At 39.7% G+C, this 23,750-nt stretch overlaps 1 protein-coding gene across 2 annotated transcripts in view; it reads left to right on the top strand.

Annotated features, from left to right (window-relative positions):
• LOC120926629 (S-adenosyl-L-methionine-dependent tRNA 4-demethylwyosine synthase TYW1-like) overlaps nt 1-23,750 on the top strand; it is a 256,887-nt gene that overhangs the window by 98,331 nt on the left and 134,806 nt on the right. For both annotated transcript variants that reach the window (XM_040336750.1, XM_040336749.1), the window contains exons 8-10: nt 5,473-5,599; nt 21,535-21,587; nt 23,447-23,565. In XM_040336750.1, coding sequence (XP_040192684.1) covers nt 5,473-5,599; nt 21,535-21,587; nt 23,447-23,565 — 299 coding nt within the window. The remainder of the gene's footprint in view (nt 1-5,472; nt 5,600-21,534; nt 21,588-23,446; nt 23,566-23,750) is intronic.

Here is a 23,750-nt window from a genome sequence, read left to right as displayed (position 1 = left end):
CCAGATAATGCTGTGGGCCAGATACATAGACGATATCCTCCTCCTATGGAGGGGATCTGAGGCTGAGTTATCTTGCTTCATGTCCTTTTTGAATAGGAATGATAGAGGTATAGTACTTAAATATGAAGCCAGCCAGATAAGTATTAATTTTTTGGATTTGGTCATTTCAATAGATAAAGATCGATTTGTCACCTCGACTTATTTTAAAAGCTCTGATCGAAACTCCTTCATCCCGAGTGACAGTTGCCATCATAAGACCTGGCTAGGTGCAGTCCCTAAGGGGCAGTTCCTTAGATTGAAGCGCAACTGTACCAATCATGACACCTTTCTTGAACAAGCTGGAGTATTGACCCAACGTTTTATAGAAAAGGGATACCCTCCTGAGTCTCTACATGAAACTCTGGAAATGGTCATTAACACCAACCGAGAAGAGCTACTTGGGGTCAAACCTAAAAAGAACACCTCGGGTGATTTTAAGACCCCTTTTGTGACTGACTACTCCTGTCAACATGCTAGTGTGAGGCAGATAGTAGCTAAACACTGGCATGTTCTGAAAAGCGACAAATTTTTGAGTAAAATCTTACCAGACAAACCACAGGTGGTCTTCCGGGGGATACAACCACTTAGAAATAAATTAGCACCAAATGTCCTCGATCCACCCGAGATTCAGTCTATGTTCCTATCAGGTCTGGTGGGCTTTTTCAAATGTGGCAGATGCAATACGTGTGTAGTGAACAAAGACACCCCTAAGAGGACTACGAGTTTTAGCTCTAGCCGTACGTCCACTAGCTACCCCATCGACACATTCATCACGTGCTCAACGATGGGGGTCATTTATCTTCTCCAATGCCCATGTGGGCTACAGTATGTGGGGAGGACCAAGCGGGCCCTGCATATACGTTTGAATGAGCATCTGACGAATATTTTGAGTGGCTTTCCGAATCATTCGGTCTCAAAACATTACCTGTTGGCACATAATAAAAACCCTACAGGTACCACATTCATAGGGATTGATAAATTCCGGGCTCACTGGAGAGGTAATGATCTGGTCAGGAGTATCTCAAGGTCAGAAATGATGTGGATACATACGCTGAGGAGCTATGAACCTCATGGACTCAACATTGAAGTTGATGTCAACTGTTTCATAGAAAATTCCTGAATCAGCTTTGCCCTTTATATATATATATATATATATATATATATATATATATATATATATATATATATATATATATATATATATATATATATATATATATAATCTGTTTTTAAACTTCTTTTATATATAAAATATTTTTTTCATATTAATATTTTGTCACAATATCTTTCACTTAATTTAACACCTCTTATCTCCTTTGAGAGTGGTGTCACCCTAGTAGGTTTTGCCATATCACCTAATGTGAATTAATTTACACATGGTCACCTTTTTATATTTTTTGTCATAATGTATCATTTTGGGTTAATTTTTTGAGTAAGGCCCACTGCCTAAATTGATTCATGGCAGTTCGACCTTATGAATTTTTTACTATGTTTTGTTCACTGTTATGTTAACATTTGAGCTTGATCTCCCTTACTGGAGTCTAAATCATGTTTATTATATGTCACTTATCTGTTTAGTCACCTAATATTATTTATAATCATATTCAGTGTTGATGTTGTTACTTGATGACTGCAAGCCTGCTGCTATCTATGTTCCATCGGAACCTTTCAATTAGGTTGTTCGGCTAGCTGTATGAATGCCCCGATGGTGTTCTTTTAAGTTTGTAGCCCATTTGGTTTTCTTAAGTAATTCATGCCTTAGAGAAATATGATTAGGTTCCTTTTCCTGTTTTATATTCCTAAGATGCTTTTATTCCTCTTTGTTGTTTGCGCTTATAGCGTGTCCATTATTAGTCTATGTACCGTGCCACTATGTGCCGTAATGTATGAGCGCGGTTGCAGCCCTTACGTTTTCCCTGACTTAAGATGCTTGCACTCGTCTAAAACATAGATTCGACACGCCTTTTTTGTGTATTTAACGCGGTGACGCGGCACGCACCCTCATTCCCGTGATCAAGTCTACTCGAAGACGAAACGTTGGGAGGTTGTCGTGCTGACGTCACCGCTTATTGAGGACGTGCCTCGTTTGTTTGCCGGCCGGCTACTTTATACTTGCTGTTTTTAAAAACGTCTTAATTGTAAGTGTTCTACTTACCTTATTTTATTAAAAATCTTGGCGGTACTTCACTATGAGAGTCTGTATATTTTTCATGTGACCTGGCTATCGGACCCCTGGATTGAAAGGACCTTTTTAGAACGCTTCTCTGCTGATCACCTTAACACACTATTATGCATTATTGATCCCTAGAGGGTCGCCTAGTTCCGGGTCAAAACCTCTGAAGTTGGAGTTTCTACATCAACTTAGATTGGATCTTTCATTGGTTACATCATGGATGGCTCATTTTGATCCTTGGGATCTATACTTCTGGTAAGGGTCAGCTTGAATGTGTTTACCCGGATACAGATCCAGCATTATCCACAAGATTTGATCCAGCATTATCCACAGAATTGAACTCATTCTATTCTTTTTGGATTAATACACATTTGTCTCACCTTTTTGCATGTGTACACATATTGGGACTTTGTATTCAGTTGACCTTTTGGTCATCAGTAAGAGGTGTCTCTAGCACAACTTTTTTATTTTTGCTTTTTATATGGTCACTCATATATCAATTTTTTTAGCGCAACTCCCATTTATTATAATCCGTTTTTATGTTTTATAACATTTTGAGTTTGCTGCTGTTTTATAACCTGTTTTTTTTGGTATGCGCATTTTTCCACTTTCTATATTCTCATATTTATCAGATGGGAAAACATCAGAGCCTCAAGCATATGACATCGGGTATCACATTGTTTATCATTTAAAAGTGGTATATGTATGTCCTGACGCATTCGGCAGACACTCGCGCTGATTTTATTGGAAATGTACTAGCAATTAATGCGCCGCCTATATTTTTTTCTATTTTTTTATTTTTTTGCTCTGTTTTAATTTGTTTGACTCCTGTAATTAACCACTTACGGACCACCTGTCTGAGGAATACGTCTCTACTTTTAAGAGGAATACCGTTGTTATGGTAGCAGCTAGCTCTTCAAGAGCGGTCAGTCTGCTTTCAGATAAAAGTGGTCTCTGTGGCAGATTTGCCTCAAGATCACTTTTATTGGTGGCTGGGAGAGGGGGCCCCCCTCTCGCTGCTCTGTTGCCCTCTGCCACTTACCGAAACTGTTGGCAGTGGCAATGGGATGCTGTCCCTTGCTTGGTATAGACAAGTGAAGGGAAGATGGCCTCCACCCGTCTCCATATCATTGCAGGGAGGAAGCAACGTCTAAACGTCATTTGCGCCCAATGCTCTGAAAGATAAATGACCTAAACATTTTGTTTTCTACAAGACGTCTTGGTAGAAATAATTGTAATTCTTTGACAAAAATTGAGCCATTTATTTTTTTTGGCCATTTTAGTCTCTCCCTGCCTTCTACTTTTTTTTACCAGCAAAATATATTTGTATCTGACAATTGGTGTTAAAATGTATGTCAACCCCAATAATATTTTGATTTTCGTTTTCTTTAGACTGATATATAGAAAACAGTGAAAGTGTTTATTTCAAAACTTAGAGCTGTCCCGTATCTTGTTCATTATTTGATTTATCTAAAGGAGTCTAGCACTCCCAGGTCTCGTCTTGGATTACAGAAGAATTACTCTTCTGCTAGTGGAAGAAAGGGAATCCATAGTTTTTCTAAAGACAACTAGGTATGGCAAACAATTTGAGAGTTCGGTGCACAAAATGCTGTATGCACAACATTCTAGTTGCAAAAGGGATATACCATGGGGAAATGTGCATTTTTTTTTTTTTTTTTTGTAGCAGAGACTGCATTTTTGTTTAATTTAGCCCTGACACACTTGAAACAATGGCACAACAGTGGACTCTACAAGCTGAAAATCACTTTTTTTTTTAATGAAGGCTTCAGCTTTTATGTTGGCAAGTTGGCTCATTCCTGCGAATCGACGTATGGGTACGTCTGCTCCTCTAAGAGCCATAGCAGGTCGGCAGGCACCCGCTGCACGACGGGGGCTGAATGTGTGCGGCAGCCATGTCCGCTGGCCACCCACAATCGCGGGCATGAGAGCCATGTATGTATATACAAATCCCCGTTCTGACAGAGGAGAGACAGATCTGCTGTTCCTAGTAATTGGGAACCGCTATGTCTCCAGTCAGTCCCATCCTCCCCAGTTAGAAACACTCACGAGGGAACACATTTAACACCTTGATCGCTCCCTTTTGTTAACCCCTTCCCTGCCAGTGACATTTTATACAGTTATTTGTGGCTATTTTAAGCTCTGATCGCTGTATAAATGTCAATGGTCCCAAAAAGTGTCAAGTGTCCGGTCTGTCCGCTGCAATGTTGCAGTCTCACTAAAAATCGCTGATCGCAAGTCATTGCTAGTTAAAAAAATGTCAAATCTTTCTCCTAAGACACTATAACGTTTGCGCAAACCAATCAATATACGCTTATTGTGATTTTTACCAAAAATATGTAGAAGAATCTACCTAAACTGACGATGAAATTTATATTTTTAAAATTTATTTTTTGTGATATTTATTATAGCAAGAAGTTGACGATATTGTGTGTGTGTGTGTGTGTGTGTGTGTGTGTGTGTGTGTGTGTGTGTGTGTGTTTTTTTTTTTTATAGTGCAAAAAACGGCTGCAGATAAAGCGACAGTGCTGTATCGCAAAAAATGGCCTGGTCAATAAGGGGGAAAATCTTCGGGTGCTGAAGTGGTTAAACGGAGTTCATCCCTTTTTGATCTGTGGCGAATTAATCGTAAAGATAAAAGAAACATGGTTTATTTTTTCTATCTTTCTGCTTCAGCGGCTGAGCAATGTTTTTGATAAACCTTGCCAGGCAACTTTTTTGAGTGTTGCCCGCGTGGCCTAGCTGGGTGTCCCCCTCACCTGATGCGAAGACCCCTTAAAAAAAAATCAAGGTAGTCGCATATGCCTTGTTTCCACTGAACGGAACGGTTCGGGTCAGTAGATTTGGAACGGTTTAGACCGGTCTATTCTCGTGAGCGTTTCCACTGCAAATCGGACCGTCTGGACCATACAGGATTTAGAAAAAATGCCTAGCACGTCCACCAATCGGTGGAATGTATTGCATCTCCGCCCTAATGGAACCGTTCCAAATCTCCATATTCCGCAGCCTTTGCATGAAAAGAGCCATTTTGGATCCTTTAGAACAGACGATAGGATTTCAATTGTTCAAATAAGGGAACCGTGTACACACAACATTTTACTTGGAGTTAATTTGTGGGGAAAAAAAACATGTTTTTTTTCTGTGGGCAGTCTATTTGCTGGGCAGCTTAATGAAATTTATCTTTAATTTTTAAACACGGAGAAAGATTGCTTCTAATTTATTAAAATGACTTTCTCCCTTAGAGAGAACAAGGTGTTAATGGAGAAGCTGGAAATATAGAAAAGTCTCGGCAGACTGCTGAAACCACAGGGAATGAGGAGCCGAGAGAAATGATTACTCCTGCTCTCAAGGAGGCTCTGACTAAACAAGGTATGTTAAGTGTTAGACCGGCATGCACTTACTGTATGTGTGACTTGTTTATCGTGCCAAGTATTACGCAGAATAACCTAATGATAATCTGATATATTTTCAAAGTGTTCCTTTCATTTTTTTGAGCAGTGTATACATTATATAAGTGCAGTATTTCCCTGAATAACCAGGGCATATTAAAGTACAAACCTCTGCTCTCTTTATTATAAAGAGAGCAGAGGTTTGTACTTTAATATGCCCTGGTTATTCAGGGAAATACTGCACTTCTGTGTATGTGTGTATATATATATATATGTGTATATATATATATATATATATATACTGCTCAAAAAAATGAAAGGAACACTTTGAAAATATATCAGATCTCAACGGGCAAAAATCTCATGCTGCATATCTATACTGATATGGACTGGGTAATGTGTTAGGAATGAAAGGATGGCGCACATCATTTGATGGAAATGAAAATTATCCACCTACAGAGGGCTGAATTCAAAGACACCCCGAAAATCAAAGTGAAAACATTATGCAGCAAGCTAGTCCATTTTACTGAAATTTCATTGCAACAACTCAAAATTGTCCTTAGTAGTTTTGTATGGCCCCCAAGTGCTTGTATGCATGCCTGACAACATCGGGGCATGCTCCTAATGAGACGAAGGATGGTGTCCTGGGGTCTTTCCTCCCAGATCTGGACCAGAGCATCATTGAGCTCCTGAACAGACTAAGGTGCAACCTAGCGGCACTGGATGGACCAAAACATAATGTCCCAGAGGTGTTCTTTTGGATTTAGGTCAGGTGAGCATGGGAGCCAATCAATGGTATTCATTTCTTCATCCTCTAGGAACTGGCTCCATTCTCTCGCCACATCAGGCCGGGCATTGTCGTGCACCAGGAGAAACCCAGCACCCACTGCACCAGCGTAGGGTTCGACAATGGGTCCAAGGATTTCATCCCGATGCCTAATGGCAGTCGGGGTGCCATTGTGAGGGAGTCAGTGAGTAACTTGTATAGCGCAACAAATGCGAACTTAATCGCATCAAGGCGTTTTGGTCCAGAGTCGTGCCGGTCCTTCAGAAGAGGTGGGTCTTTAGTTTTTTCCTAAAGGCCTGATGGTTTTCCTCCAAGCGGATGGTAGTGGGTAGAGCATTCCAGAGCTTGGACCGAAAATCTACGTTCTCCCTTTGATTTGTAGCAGGATTTTGGAATTTGGAGAAGGTTTTGGTCGGTTGACCGTAGAACGCGCTTGGTGACGTAGGGTTTTATTTTCTCGCCTAAGTTTTGGGGAGCGTTCCCCTGTATACATTTGTGGGTGAGGCAGAGTGTCTTGAATGTCACCCGATCCTGTACGGGCAGCCAGTGGAGGGACCTCAAGACCGGGTAGACTGATTCCCACAGCTTTTTACCTGTTACCAGTCTGGCTGCCGTGTTCTGGATGACTTGTAGACGTGAAATCTGGTATTTTGGTAGTCCTAAATAGAGGGAATTTGCGTAGTCGAGTCGTGAGTTGATGATCGTTCCCACCACTACTGCCGTGTCCTCTTCCTGGATGAAGGGGATGAGTCTACGTAGCATTCGGAGCAGATGATAACCGCTGACGACTGATCCTATTTGTGCATCCATCGTCATGTCTGAGTTAAAGATGACTCCGAGACTTTTGGCTTTATTGCTTGGCGCAATGGTTTGTCCAAGGATGGTGGGTGGTGTCCCTGTGGTCCTAGAAATGGATTTCCTATTTGTGTGAAGGGTGAGTAGTTCTGTTTTGGATCCGTTAAGTTTGAGGGAGCTTTCAGTCATCCAATTGTCAATCAGTGTAAGGCACTTTTCAAGTTAATGAAATTGGTCTTTTTTGTTGGCGATTCGAAGGTAAAGCTGCGTGTCGTCCGTATAGGAGTGGTAGCGCAGGTCCTGTTTGCTGATGATTTTGAGGAGCGGGCGGATGTAGATGTTGAAGAGTACAGGTGAGAGGGGCAATCCTTGCGGGACTCTGCATGTAATGGTCCGTGTTTCTGATGTAAAACCTCCAAGTTTCACGGTCTGAGTGCGATTTTCTAGGAAAGATGCGAACCACGGTAGGGCCGCGTCAGACTCCTGCTACTTCTTTGAGTCGTGTGATCAGTATGTTGTGGTCTACCGTGTCGAAGGCTGCACTACAGTCTATTGTGTAGACTGTAGAGGTCTGTGTGTCCCTCCGTGGATATGCCTCCCCAGACCATCACTGACCCACCACCAAACTGGTCATGCTGAACAATGTTACAGGCAGCATAAAGTTCTTTGCGGCTTTTCTAGACCTTTTCACGTCTGTCACATATGCTCAGGGTGACCCTGCTCTCATCTGTGAAAAGCATGGGGCACCAGTGGCGGACCTGCCAATTTTGGTGTTCAATGGAAAATGCCAATCGTGCTCCACAGTGTCCGGCAGTGAACACAGAGCACATTAAAGGACGTTGGGCCCTCAGGCCACCACCATGAAGTATGTTTCTGATTGTATGGTCAGAGACATGGATCCAGGTATTGCACATTATTTTTTTACCTGCATTAATTTTATTTATTTGTGAAATGTGAAATAATCCTTTAAGCACAGATTTGATGTTTTTTGATTTTTTTTTTTTCCTCCAGCAACAAACCAACAATAAGTGTTTTTTTTTTTTGCAAGTCAAAGGAAGGCAAACATTTTATAAGCACATCCTATTTGTACAGATGGCATCTGAAAAATAAAAATGTTCATTTAAGCGAGGCTAAAATTATATAATCTTTAGTACAAAAGTCGTGTTGACTTGGTACAAATAGAATAGATTGCTTAGGTTTGTCCTCCTATTGCATAGTTTTAGAAACCATCACTTTTCTTAATGGACATGGTAAAGAATTGTACAGTCAAATTGTTTGGCTAGATTTAGATGCATAGATATTTTCAGCATGTTACATTAAAGTGTAAGTAACCCGCCACCCCCCCCCCCCCCCTATCAGCCAAGGAAGCTGCCATATTTGCCTCTGTTTTATCTACAACTGCCATGATGCTGCACATGTGATCAGTTATGACACCAGCCATTGGATGGTTTCTCAGTTTAGTTGAGAAGGTCACCCAATGGGAGTGTTAGATTTCCAGCGTGTGTGTAGGCAGTCATTATCCCTTGCTGTTATTTAGAATGGTCCAGTTTTCATACTGATTTTTAAAAAAAACACTGTGGTTATTGGTGACAGGGCAACTTATTATGACAAAGGACGCAGCATGCCATTATTGGCAAAAGGCCGATGACCCTATTTTAAGCAGATATATCGGTGCATCCCTAGTACATATATGTAGACTTTAGTAAATGCCTCGTACCATAGTGTCCATGTCACAAACCTGCAAGTAAATTGTATGTACATGTATTCTAAATGGTTCGACTTTCACCCTTTTTATACTGCATCTAGTTAAGGTAAATAAAAGATTTCAACTGATATTGTATTAACCACTTCCATACTGGGCACTTAAACACCCTCCTGACCAGACCAATTTTCAGCTTTCGGTGCTCTTACACTTTGAATGACAATTACTCAGTCATGCAACACTGTACCCAAATGATTTTTTGTCCTTTTTTCCCCACAAATAGTTTTCTTTTGGTGGTATTTGATCACCTCTGCGTTTTTTTATTTTTTGAGCTATTAATGAAAAAAGACCGAAAATTTGGAAAAAAAAAGATTTTTTCTTAGTTTCTGTGATAACATTTTGCAAATTATTAATTTTCTTTATAAATTTTGGCCACAATTTATACTGCTACACGTCTTTGATACAAATAACCCAAAGTTTTTGGAAATTATTTGGTCTGTGTGAAAGTTTTAGAGTCTACAAGCTATAGTGCAAATCATAAAAAATTATCACATCTGATCACACCTGATTTACTGAAGGCCTTTCTCATTTCTTGAGACCCTAACAAGCCAGGAATGCCCACAGGTGGCACTGAGGCAGCACAGATGGCACTGAGATGGGTACTGATGAGATGGGTACTGATGGGCACCGATGAGGCCTGTGTACTGGTGGACACAGATGAGGCGGCACAGATGGCACTAATGAGGCGGCACAAATGGCACTGAGGTGGCACAGATGGCACTGAGGTGGGTACTGATGTGCACTGATTAACTGTGGCACAGGTGGGCACTGATGAGGTGGCACAGGTGGGCACTGATTGCAGATGTGCACTGAGGTGGCAGGTGGGCACTGGGCACAGGTGGTACTGGTGGCACACGGTGGTACTGGGGAGCACACGGTGGTACTGGGGGGCACACGGTGGTACTGGGGGGCACACGGTGGTACTGAGGGGCACTGTGGCAGGCACTGTAGTACTGGGGGGTACTGTGGGGGGCACTGCAGTACTGTGGGGGGCACAGGCGGTGGCACTGGTTAGTCATTTTTTTTTTTCGCTGGTAACTTGCTTGATTTCTCTCCCCTCCTCACACGCGGTGTCTGTTTGAGGAGGGGAGAGCCGGCAATGAGAGATGATCTCATATGTTTACATATGAGATCATCTCTCATTGGCCGCACAGGGAGCGCGCGCGGGGGACGAGCAAAGGGGCGGCCGTAAAAAGACGGCCTGTTAGAGATTGAGAGCCGCGCTGCGGCCGTACAAAGTCGTACGGCCGTCAGCTAGTGGTTAAAGTCTACATACAATAGACTTTTTTTGTGAGTTTATATAGCAGTTTCAGTGATCTGAGACGCCAGCAGTCTAGTGTTTTATCCTACTGTGATGATCACGTTTTATCAACTTGTAATTTTCCCCATTAGATTACATTTTTTTTCTTTTGGCATTTTCTCCCACAGAAAAACACCTGCTTATGTGATTTAAATGATTTTATATCAATCATGTTCAACTAACACAGCTGCTCAGTTACTGAAGGGAATTGTAATATACTTCTTGAAAAAAGTTTGCTCCCTCTAATCATGCACCCTCATGAACTTTTATAATTCTATGTGTTTTGGGTGCTTCTTAAATTTAAGTAATGACACATTTTCAAAGATATGTATACATGCCACAATAAATAGAAAAGTGGTGACTGCACTGTGGGAAAAGGGGGGATGGGGGTAAAGGGACCGTTAGTGGACTAGACACTGAAAAAGAAAAATGCCTAATAATGCTGCAATAAACAGTGAGAATAAGTGCATATAAAGGTGCAGTGAACAAACACCTATGATACTGTAATAACTAACAAGAAGGACTCGGCATGAATACTAATACATACAGAAAAACCAAAATGCATGAAATATGGTGCAAAAATACAATATGATAACAAATATCACTCATGTGATAGAGTCCCATCCTTAAGAAGAAACGGGTATAACAGTCCAGTAAATACTCCACAAAGCAGTGTCTAGATGAAACGCCTCCACCCAAGATGCAGCGTGCTAGATGAAATTTTCCGTAATAACACCTCTGAGCGCACTAGCAGCTCACCTCCCCGCTGTTTGTCCAAACAGCTAAACAAAGTCACAGATCAAATTGGATATAGAGGTTGGTAGACACCTCCTCCTCAGTTCCTAGCACAGCTCTTAGTAGCCGATATATGTCATGGAAAAGAAAAGGTACATACAGAGTGCATATACCGTGACACTGTGAGGGAACCTCAAAAGAAAGGTAAAGTCTTTAGATGATGCACTCACATGAGGCAGAAAAACCAGCGGGCGTCAATTCACAAGTGCTGAACTCGTATCCCCCTCAGAGTGTCGGCTATTAAGGTTAAGGTGTATTCTGATCCTCAAACGTCCAATGACGAGGCTCTCTGTATAGCAATGGTATTAGAAGAAAGAAAGCGGGACCATAGCATAACTTTGTATAATTAACCACTTAAGACCCGGACCAATATGCAGGTAAAGGACCAGGCCCCTTTTTGCGATTCAGCACTGCGTCGCTTTAACTGACAATTGCGCGGTCGTGCGACGTGCCTAAACTGAGGAAAAAATGTTTTTTTATATATATTTTTGGGGGATATGTATTATAGCAAAAAGTTAAAAATATTGCATTTTTTTCAAAATTGTCGCTCTATTTTTGTTTATAGCACAAAAAATAAAAACCGCAGAGGTGATCAAATGCCACCAAAAGAAAGCTCTATTTGTGGGAAAAAAAGGACTCCAATTATGTTTGGGAGCCACGTCACACGACCGTGCAATTGTCGGTTAAATTGACGCAGTCCCGAATCGCAAAACGGGGCCTGGTCCTTTACCTGCATTTTGATCCGGTGGTTAAGTGTGTGCTTTTTCCAAAAACATTTTCGTACAAAATGCTGAACACCCACCATATTATAACTGATTTAAAATTTACAACCAAACAACTATAGTTGCACATTAACCAAAAATCATGTAAAATGAACCTCTCATTTCACTTTGTTTTTAGGTCTGGATCACACCTATGCATTTTTTAGTGCATTTTCAGTTTTGCAGAAACACACTAAAGTCTGTTTAACAAGGTTTCCTATGGATGTAGTTCACATCTGTGCATCTTAGGAAAAGGGCCCGGGACTTATTTCTGTTTTTTGGTTCCATAGATTCAATGGATGAAAAGCATGTATTGAAATATGCAAAATGCAACCTGCATAGGTGTGAATTGGACCTTAATGTACTGTTAAGGATAAATATTTCAAATCCATTTGGCATCACCATTTATTTAGAAACCTAATCAGCATCCTGACTTGTTTGTGATAATGGTTGTAAATTTTAGAACACGCTTGTAATTTTAATGAGTTGCAGAGATCCGATTTTTGAAGTTGGATACTGCTTGCCAGTCGTTGTTTAATTGTTGACGCCATTGCAAGCTCATTACTTCCACTCATTGAATCAACACATCGATCAATGCTCAGAGTTAGATACTTCTCCGAACAAGTACAACCATTCAGGCAGCACAGAAGCATTTATTCATAGAACCAAGGTCATGAGTGATTTGAGTAAAAGAATACATTTAGGAATACTACATTAATGGACAGCTATCTGAAGGTCAAGTGTTCTTAACTGAAGTTCAGACTTTCCAATCATTCCTTCTATACTAATTAAATATTGTTAAAGTTCTCTAATTTTAAGTATAACAGGTTTTTGGTGGTGAGTGTCAGTCATTCCAGTGATGCATTCATTTTTTTTTTTTTTTTTTTTTATGAAATCTCTTATTAAATCTATATGATTGCAGTTATTTTTATTTTCTGAATGCCCAATAAGCTGAATCCAGCTTCTAGTCAGGTTTTTTATTTTATTTATTTATCTTAAAAAAATAAATACTGCTGTATCTACTTACAAAATTGTTAGCTGGAGTTGGTTTTTAATTTTGTTTTGTCTCTTCTTTTTAATGTCTTTTTAAAAATACATGTTAATCTAGGACTGACATCACTGCCCTATTTCACTGCAGAACAAACCTTGTGGGGAGGATTTTATGACAATAAAAAAACAGGCATAAAGTGTATGAACTTGGCACTTGCCTATTGCAGCCTTTATTCCTGCACTTAGTGGATGTAAACCTGAATTTTTTTTTTTTTTAATGTCACAATGTAGAGAATAAGATTTCTTACAATCTGTGCCCAGTCTTGCCACACAGTTAATCCAGCTCTGAACAATCCTCTTTTATTGTTCACTGAGATAAATCTTGAAAAACAGAACTTTTGTCAAATCCTCCCCCTTGCTGTGAATGACAGGTGATTTACATATCTCATCCACTAGCCTGAGACGGGCATTATTTAATTCTCACCCCCACTTTTCTGTCTGAAGTCATGTGGTTACTTCTCTGGGTTTTTACTGAATGTTGGTGATCATAGCAGAATTCAGTGTAAAGGAATACACAGGAAAAAAATGTATGTTGACGACAAGGGGAGTGTAAAGGTGGGCGCGGATTCTGTGGGTGGAACCAACCCACCCACAGAATCTGCAGTTTTTTAGGTCTCCTATCAGACAGGGGAGACATTTTGACAGGTAAGGATACATGCAGGAGGCATCTATATCCTTATAGATCAGCACTATGGCATTAGTTTAGAAAGGATGAGAGTGGGTTTACATCCACTTTAATTTAATTTCTCAACATAACTGGAGAGTTAGATGTACATATTTTAGATGTTTACACAAAGGCTATGTAATTTTTGAAATCTGCCTTCTATGGGATATAGAATGGAAATTTAATATTCTATTATGCAGTGTCAAAACAGTGTTCTGGTTAAAATCAAATGAAAATTAAAAGGGAAAGCACTCACATCTGTAAATAGTTGAGTACAGAAAAAGAGGGGGCAAGGGGTACCAAAATGGTAACCCACAGGTCGGACTTTAAAGGAACAATGGAAAGTGTACAACAATAGTACAATATTGAAAATATCACATGGTACATAAGAACATTTGAAAATAATTAAAAAGTGTGTGTGTGTGTGTGTGTGTGTGTGTGTGTGTGTGTATATATGTGTATATATATATATATATATATATATATGTATGTATCTATCTATCTATCTATCTTAGAGAGTGAGCTCCTGTGTCAACACATTTTGCTGTTTAGCTTTGTCAGAACACATTCAGGGATCGTTGGAAAGGGGGAAAAAAACGGGTCTCACTATCTAGGATAAAACATATGTGTTAAAATTTTACAACATAACACACATCTTAAAAAACATTAAAATCTACTATATTTAACTCAGGGGTCAAGTCCTGGGGGAAAAAGTGTGGGAACTCCCACCCAAGATCCACTTCCCCACCAAAAAAAAAAAAAGATACGCTCATATGCATAATTACTAAACCGCAAGTTCTTTCTAAATCCCGCGATAACTTGCGGCAGACCTCCGCAATGTCTCCTGGGAACAATGACAAAAGCTCCCAGGAGACATTGCGGCATCGAGGAAGTGACGGAATACCCGCACACTACCCGATGAATCCATATACAGGAAGTGGCCAGTAACATAAAGGATTGCTAAGGTTCGCCTGCCCCTGACAGTGACTCGAGCTGGGCATCGCCGCTTAGTGAAGGATTGGCTCGGGCGGCTCGGCTGCTCTCAGCTGCTCTAGTCCTGCAAAGGGAACTGAGTTCCTGCTGTGAAAAAAGTGCAGGAACTCCGTTCCCACGCGTTCCCGCAGGACTTGAGCCCTGATTTAACTGTTAAATTCGTTTTGGTTTCTTTTGTAATAGAAAGTGGGATTTGGATTATAAAAAAAATGACTGTGAAACTCATTATTTTATGCTCACATTAATCAAAGAAAAGTTACAACAACCTACTTATGAAGTGTGCGGTTTGCTTCTAATTTACTTCTTACTAGCAATTATTTCACTGTACGAACAGTTTTCCAATTTAAGCTGCTTTTGTAATCAGTTGGTTATCGCATTCTAATTTTTCTTTATTTTTTTTGTTATTCTTGATAGAGTAAAGGCCCGTACTCACGGATATTTCGACAGCAATTGTGTGATGGATGTGTTTTGTCAGATAATCCAACCGTCTGTATGCTCCATCGGACAATTGTCGGAAATTCCAACAACAAATGTTGGCTAGCCATGCTCTCAAATTGTCCGTCAACAAATGTGTTCCATCTGATTATCCGGTCGTGTGGACACAAGTCCATCCGACTAAAATCCAAAGTACAAATGCGCATGCTCCGAACCAATGCTAACCATAAGACAACATTAGCAGAAGTTGCCCAAAGGGTGGCGTATGTTATTTATGTTAAAGGGTCACTAAAGGAAAACATTTTTTTTTTTTTTGCTGAAATGACTGTTTACAGGGTATAGAGACATAATAGTTAACGGATTCCTTTTAAAAATTATTAAAAATAGATCAAAACAAATCGTATAATATACCTGCAGTTTAGTTTCATTTTTGCTGTTTCCTGGTTCTCTGATGTACAGAGAAAAAGCCAATAGAGGGCAGTGATGCTTTGTAAAACGAAACTGGATTGGTGCTGACACACAGTAATCACACCTCCTTGATTAGTCACCACAGAGGGAAATCTCCCAGTACTGTGGTGATCAGGAAACCGACAACCAGGAAGTGTCCAGAACAGAGAGCAATTACAGCAACATCAAAGCAAAAACCAACCAAGGACATCCAGGACTGCAGTAAGGTAAAGGAAGCTATTTTAGCTAAAAAAATGTTTCCTTTAGTGACCCTTTAAGGTTTGAACATGCACTGCATACACAGATTTAGCCGTTGCGATTTATATAAGGTCTTTATAAATAAAACCAAGTTTCATAAACAAACAAAAATATTGTTTTTTGACAAGCTGAAGTACAACTTGAGAAAAAAAATGTGTGTGTGTGTGAGATATATATTTTTTCTTTTGGCAGCTTAGTATTTCCCCCCTATATATTCTTATTTGGTAGTGCAGTGTTAATTTTTATTGTCAATTTAGTTTAAGTCATTCTTTTGACTAAAAGGCCATTTTAGTTTTTAGTCATATTTTATTTGCCTCAATTGTTTTGGTGACTAAAATAGTATTATTTTAGTCAACAACATTAATGCTGATCCTGTCAGTTTTTTGTGTTTTTGTCCCATAGCCAAAACAGGAAGTGAGAGGAAATCCCTGAATATTGAGGGAGTTGCCCCACCAGGTCACTAGAAGTAGTGTTTCTATTGGAAGATTTTTCCTCTTTTCTGCGGACAGCCCAAACTTTAGAATTGTTCTTTTAGTTTCCCTTTCAATAATAGTGGTAGGCAGGACAAATAAAGAGGGTGATACTCCCCAACAGGCACAGACGGCAATAACATTTGTTCTAATCCTTGTCCACCCTGTCCATAGAAAGTTGTTTGCCTTTTTAGTTGAGCATATTTCAGTTTTTCCCTTTTTTGAGATATTTCTGGCTTGGCTAGACATGCATACATTTTAGTTAATTTTTTTTGTTGCTGAAATATTGGAATTTTAAAGCGCTTTGCCTTTTTTACACTTAACCCTTAACCCCTTAATGCCATAAAACGACCCCCTATTTTGTAGACTCTCTAGCTTTTGCGCAAACCAATCAATATGCGCTTAAGGCGATTTTTTTTTTCTTTTACCAAAAATATGCAGAATACATATCTGCCTGAACTGAGGAAACTTTTTATTTTATTTTTTTTATGTATTTTTTGTGAAATTTTATTAAAGCAAAAAGTAAAAAATATTGCATTTTTTTTCTCAATTTTTCCTCCATTTTTTGTTTTATAGCGCAAAAAATAAAAACCGCAGGTGTGATCAAATACCACAAAAAGAAAGCTCTATTTGTGGGGAAAAATACATCAATTTTGTTTGGGAGACATGTCGCACGACCGCAATTGTCTGTTAAAGTGACGCAGTGTCGAATCGCAAAAAATGGGCTGGTCATTGGGCAGCCAAATCCTCCTGGGGCAGAAGTGGTTAACCTGTTATATGCAGGTTCACCTGTCCTTGTTTTAAGATGGCTTTTATTTTGGCATTCATATTTCAGTTTTTCTGCTACTATTATGTGTATATCGACCAACCAAGTAAACTTTGGGACTAGAGAACATAAAGAAACAGTTTGTCCCTTATTTATTACATATACACTTGCCTATCTCAGGAATATCTCCCGTTGGCCTTCTGTCTTTGTCACATGGCCAGCCAGGGCATAACATTAAAATTAGACAAGTGCTTGACAGCAGTTCTCAAATCACTTGGTTATTGATGAAAAATGGGAAGGGTTATCTGATGCATTACAGCAGTGCCTACATGGAAAATTCAGTATGGTGCTGTTCATCTGTATTGCTGACATGCAGCACAATCTATTTTAGATTTTAATTGGGCGCATCTTGAAGCTAACTAGAACATGGCGATGAGATTTACAATTTCTTTCAATGCAACTGTATCAGCTAAAATGCACTAGTGAGTAAAACATCCCCTCATTACACTTTAAACTTAATTTTAAAAGAAAAATGGAGGCTGCTATTGCTGACCTTCAGTTTTGAAATTGCCAGTTTCTTGGCTGTCGTACCTTCTTGCTTCATTACTTGTTTTGCTTTGTGTCTTTTTTAAGGTTCTTTTCAGTAAAAGCAAGGAAACCTAGAAACCTCCTGCAGTGTATTAACCACTGAGCCTCTTTCTGAGATTTGTTGTTTACAAGTTGAATAATTTTTTTTGCTATAATATTACTTAGAACCCCCAAACATACACTTCTTTTTCTAACACCCTAGAGAATAAAATGGCGGTTGTTGCAATACTTTGTCACACCGTATTTGCGCAGTGGTCTTACCAACACACTTTCTTTGGAAAAAATACACTTTTTTGAATAAAAAAATAAGACAACAGTAAAGTTGGCACAATTTTTTTTTTTTTTTTTATATTGTCAAAGATTTTGTTACGCTGAGTAAATTGATACCCAACACTTTAGGGCTAGGATTATTGCTCTTGCTCTACTGATCGCGGCGATACTTCACATGTTTGGTTTAAACATCGTTTTCATATGCGGGCGCTGCTCACATATGCGTTCACTTCTGTGCGCGAGCTCGGCGGGGCATGTTTAAAATTTTTTTTTATTTTTTACCTTTTTTTTTTTTCTTTCTTTTTGACACTGTTCTTTTATTTTTTTATTTTTTTTGTCACTTTTATTCCTATTACAAGGAATGTAATCCCTTGTAATAAAAAAAAGCATGACAGGTCCTCCCAAATATGAGATCTGGGGTCAAAAAGACCTCAGATCTCATATTTACACTAAAATATAATTAAAAAAAAAATGGTCCTTTTTTAAAGTGGAGTTTCCATCCCAATTTTATTAGACCTAAAGAAAAAAAAAATGTTTTTACTCACCTGGAAATGCCTTTTGCTATGCGGTCCCACGAAATCTGCCTTCGGAATCACCTAGGATTCTGACATCTCCCTCGGCTCCTCAGCACGCTAATGCTCCTGGAAAATGTGTCATCATTTCCCAGGATGCAGTGCGCTTCCCCATTATAACTCCCCATCCAAGACTTCCAGGAAGTAAGTGCTTGTGGGCTTTACAATGCCCACAAGCAAAATGACAACGGTGTGGACATAGTTTTATAAACTATCTTTTTTTTTTTTTTTTTAATTACTATGCGGAGCGGCGGCGGATTGTAAAATGGTAAATGACCGGATTTATATTCTAAAAACGCATGATGAAAGGACATGCATTTAAAAAATGCTAATTGTGGTTGGAACCCCGCTTTAAGAGCTATGGGTGGATGTGACGTTTTCACGTCGCTTCCGCCCTGCTATGGTATGGAGACGGGTGGGGGCCATCTTGCCCTCACTTGTCTCCATACCCAGCCACGACAAGGACTCAATCGCATCCACCACTGCCGCCGACTTCGGTGAGCAGCGGGAAGGGGGGCCTCTCCCGCCGCCGATAATGGTGATCTTGTGGTGAATCGGTCGCAGAGACCACCGTTGTAAACTGGGCCGCTACCTGAAGAAGAAGAAGAGGATATCTAAGACATATCCCTCTTCAAACAGCCGACGTATATCGTCGTGCGGCGATGCGTAAGTGGTTAATTTTCTTTACTAAACAAAATATTAAATAAAAAATGCTGTAAATACAATTGTAAGAAAAAGAATTCAAGACATACAGCATGCATGCATACACACAACCTATCCTTCATAGCGAATGCTAATGAGTAATAGTCTATGCACAAAAATCATACGCTAAATAGTTAGATCAGGTTATAGCAGCTTTGCGATCTCTGTAGGCAATTGGGATCCCAGGCTCTACTCTACTAGTGATTGCAGGATGTTGGGCAATAGCGTCATTCTCGGGTGTTTTTTCTGGCATAGACATTCCTTGTTATGTCATTATGGAATAGACTTGTCGGCTTATGTTGCTGACCTTTTATTTGGAAAGTTTGGATAGACCATCCCACATGAGCATATCCTTTCTCGCTACATTTACCAACTCAATCTCTACATCGCTCTGTTGTATCATACATGCCATAGGTCATATATGCCAAAAGGTCAAGTTATTGGTGACCTTAGATGCAGAATTGTTGATATTGGTTACAGAATTTTTGTAACAATGGGAGCCTCGAACTGCCAACTGACATTTGCCCAACATGCAACAATGGTATCGGTGTTCCCATTGTTTTAGTGGACATCTTGTGTAAACGATTCCAACAGCACTTGTTTAAGACGTATCCACTCAGACACATATCTGCCTCTAAAACCTTTTTATATGTATTTTTTCGAGAGGTAAAAAGTGAGAATCTGCAATGCCTACTCTTGTATTTTTATCAGGACAGACTATTTTCAAAAAATACTCTAAGATCATATGTACAGTTAAAATATTTTATGTATGTTTTTTTTAGCTGTGAAAGTCTTCCATGTGTAAATATTCAAAGCCCTGAGACTACTGCTGGGCACTGGATGTGATGTCCGCAATAACCAGCAAACCTGGAGCTGTCACGCCATTCATTCCTAGACCTGAACCTTACTAAAATTAATTTAAAAGGTTATGTATTGAGCGGAACGGGTAGAGATACTGGGAGGGTACCACATATAATTAGAAGATCAAAAGTGTGTGTGTGTGTGTGTGTGTGTGTGTGTGTGTGTGTGTGTGGGGGGGGCTATGATGTGCATGGAGGGAGGCTACTGTACTAGAAAATTTGACTTCTCCTCCTATGAGCATGCCTTTTATCAGCCCAAGAACCCATGGCTACTTGTGCTTCTTGTTCCTCCCATGCCCCCAGACCTGCTGTACAGGGAGTATAGGAGTCTGACACCATGTCAAATTCAGGTACTTGCAGTGCTTCCTTTAAAAAAAATAACATAAAGTCCTCTTCCACTCCTCCATAATGACATCATGGAGCTGGTGGGTGTTGGAGACCTTGTGCTTCTCCACCTTCTGTTTGTGGATGCCCCACAGATGCTCAATTGGGTTAGGTCTGGAGACATGCTTGTCTTATCCATCTCCTTTAGCAAGGCAGTGGTAGTCTTGGAGGTGTGTTTTGGGGTCGTTATGTTGGAATACTGCCATGCGGCCCAATCTCTGAACGGAGTGATCATGCTCGTCTTCAGTATGTCACAGTACATGTTGGTATTCATGGTTTCCTCAAACTGTAGCTTCCCAGTGCTAGCAGCACTCGTGTAGACCCAGACCATGACACTCCCACCACCATGCTTGACTGTAGGCAAGAATCACTTGTCTTTGTACTCCTCACCAGTAATCCATGCCCTTAGTCTGCTTGTCTTCAGCAAACTGTTTTGCAGGCTTTCTTGTATTGTCATGTTTAGAAGAGGCTTCCTTCTGGGATGGCAGACCAATTTGATGCAGCGTATGGTCTGAGCACTCACTGGCTGACCCCCCCCCCCTTAAACCTCTGCAGTAATGATGGCAGCACTCCTACGTCTATTTCCCAAAGACAACCTCTGGATATGATGCTGAGCATGTGCACTCAGCTTCTTTTGTCGATCATGGCGAGGCCTGTTCGAAGTGGAACTTGTTCTGCTAAACCGCTGTATGGTCTTGGACAATGTGCTGCAGCTCAGTTTCAGGGTCTTGGCAATCTTCTTATAACCTGGGCCATCTTTTATGTAGAGCAGCACTTCTTTTTCAGATCCTCTGAGTTCTTTGCCACAAGGTGCCATGTTGAACTTCCAGTGGCCAGTTTTGAGAGAGTATGAGTGATGACACCAAATGTAACACTCCTGCTCCCCATTCGCACCTGAGACCAGCGGTTTGTGCATTAATGGCTGTGTGTTGAGCTGTTTTGAGGGGACAGCAAATTTACACTGTTATACAAGCTGTACACTCAGCACTTTATTTTGGATCAGTTTAATTTGTTCAGTGTTGTCACATGAAAGGATATAATAAAATATTTACAAAAATGTGAGGGGGTGTACTCTTTTAAGTACTCTTAAGTAAACTATCACTTAAAAATCCATGAGCTGTGCAAATTCGATTCGAAAAAGCAAAGATAAGTGCCAAGATATTTGATTAACTTCACAAGCTATTAATAGCTGCTTAGAGAATTGTTAAATGATGGATTATAATTTTTTCCTTTTAATTTTGCTTTCCACTTTCTAGGTTACAGACTAATCGGAAGTCATTCAGGTGTTAAGCTTTGCCGATGGACAAAGGTATTTATTTGAACATTTTTAATAAAGTTTTGGTTTGGCAAAATTCAAGGCAAGTTTCCTATTTTTTTTTTTTTTTTTTTTTAGGTGAAAGTAAGGATACTTTATTGGTGTGTTTAAAACTTGGTCATAATAAATTTAAAAACAATGCATTCTTAAACCAACAAGCACGCACACATGCATGCTCACGACCCAGTAATTATTTGGACCATTTTAACCACCCTTTTTTACTCTTGGTCTGTGTAAACTAAAAAAATCAAGCTGTACATCAATTTTTTTTTAAATGCTGTCTTATCGTACAATGGAAAAAAATAACATACTTTTTTAGAAAGTCTGTTGGGGGGGGGGGGGGGGAAGGTGCTGCTCAGCCTTCTGGACCAGATATGAAATATTTCGTCAAGTCCAAATAATGAACACCTATACACTTGCACAACCTGGTTTACCTCCTCCCTATTAATAGTATTTACAGTATAATAAATACACAGTATAATTTAATGTGATAACAGTCTCCTGTTTTTTTTTTGTTGTTTTTTTAAAGCATTTTCAATTCATTTGGTTGTCTTTTGTATTGAGATACAAACGATTAACTGAACACCACTCAGTCAACATGTGGATCTTGCTGTTTTATTGTCATTAGATATTAAACCCACTATTGTGGTATCATCTGCCAATATGTTTAAAGCATTAGTGCTATAGGTGGCAGTACAATCATAAGTATTCAGAGAATTGGACTATGTATGCAGCCCTGGGAAACACCAGTGTTGGGGATAATTGGTGCTAAATTTGAACTTCAAGTTAAACCCATTGTGACCTAATTTTAGATGGTCTGATAAAGCAAACCATGTCATAAATGTAGACTCTACCGGTAGATCAGGATTAATAATCATGCTTGCAGTCAAGAACAGGGTTCCTACATTTTGGTGCTTTTGCTAGATTGGTCAAACCCAAAAACACAAAAAATGGGATGTTTTGCAGCCTACACATTCTTAGGTGTTGGCTGCATTGGCTTTTTATCTTTATTTTCATCTGGTGAACCGGCCAGTAAAGCTAGGTTCTGGCATGAGAGCAGGGTGCATTTCAGCACATCACACTGCTTTTTCATTGTGTGTGTGTTTTTTTTTTTTTTAACTTGAAGTGTTACAGTGGCAATGTATTGCACTGTTATACAGTGACATGCTGTGAATAATTGCCAACATGCTGCACTATTTTGCACTTTACTGCACATCACACGAGCATTGTGGTGTGAACAGGAGACACGGAAAACCAATGTTTTCTATTTCAGGTCACCGCACATAGGGCAAACCAGCTCGAAGTTAACTTTAACAGACCAAGCATGGTCACATTGGTGGCCTTGGGGCATTAAAAATAGGCCATTAAAACATTGTTTGCTGACCACCCACCTAAACAACAAACTAATGGCTGGAGGATTTTTTTTTCTTTTTGCGCTATTCTGTCATGGGTATGAGAGTAAATTGGAGTAAAAAAAAAATGGCTCACACTATGTTGTCAAAAGTATTGTAAAGCCTGACTGATCTTTAATGACTTTTCAGTTTTAGTCCTTAGGGTTGTTGGACATTTTCATGGGTGGTAACAGTTTGGGGATGGCCCTTTCATGTTTCAACATGACTGCGCACTAGTGCACAAAAGCAAGGTCTATATATAATTTTTAATTTTTTTTCATGCCTTGTAGTTCTTAGCATTGGGGTTTTATTGAAAACTGTTCCGTATGTATCTACTTGCCTCTATTCAATCCTCTATTAGGATGTTTGATTATGGTAATTGCCATTAGTAGCAGTTGCTATGACCTATATGAATTGTATTTATTTTTTGTATTCTTACATGCCCTCTTATTTTCCAACCAGTCCATGCTGAGAGGAAGAGGAGGATGTTACAAACACACATTCTATGGCATCGAAAGTCACCGGTGTATGGAAACTACTCCCAGTCTTGCTTGTGCCAACAAATGTGTCTTCTGTTGGAGGTAAATGTTTTCCATATATATTTGTACACCTGTACCCTGTTCTGTAGGGTAGCACATTTTTTTTTAGGCCTAATATTTTTGTAATAATGCTTTATACTAATCAGAATTTCTGTAGTAAAGTCTTGCTTGTAATGTTTCTACTTGTGCTGATTTCCACTGCATTTTGATTACCTATTACATATTGA

The sequence above is a fragment of the Rana temporaria genome, chromosome 2, assembly GCF_905171775.1.
Source record: "Rana temporaria chromosome 2, aRanTem1.1, whole genome shotgun sequence".
Lineage (NCBI taxonomy): Eukaryota > Metazoa > Chordata > Amphibia > Anura > Ranidae > Rana > Rana temporaria.
The sequence above is the reverse complement of the archived record's forward strand: the minus strand, read 5'-3'. Positions and strand labels throughout refer to the sequence as shown.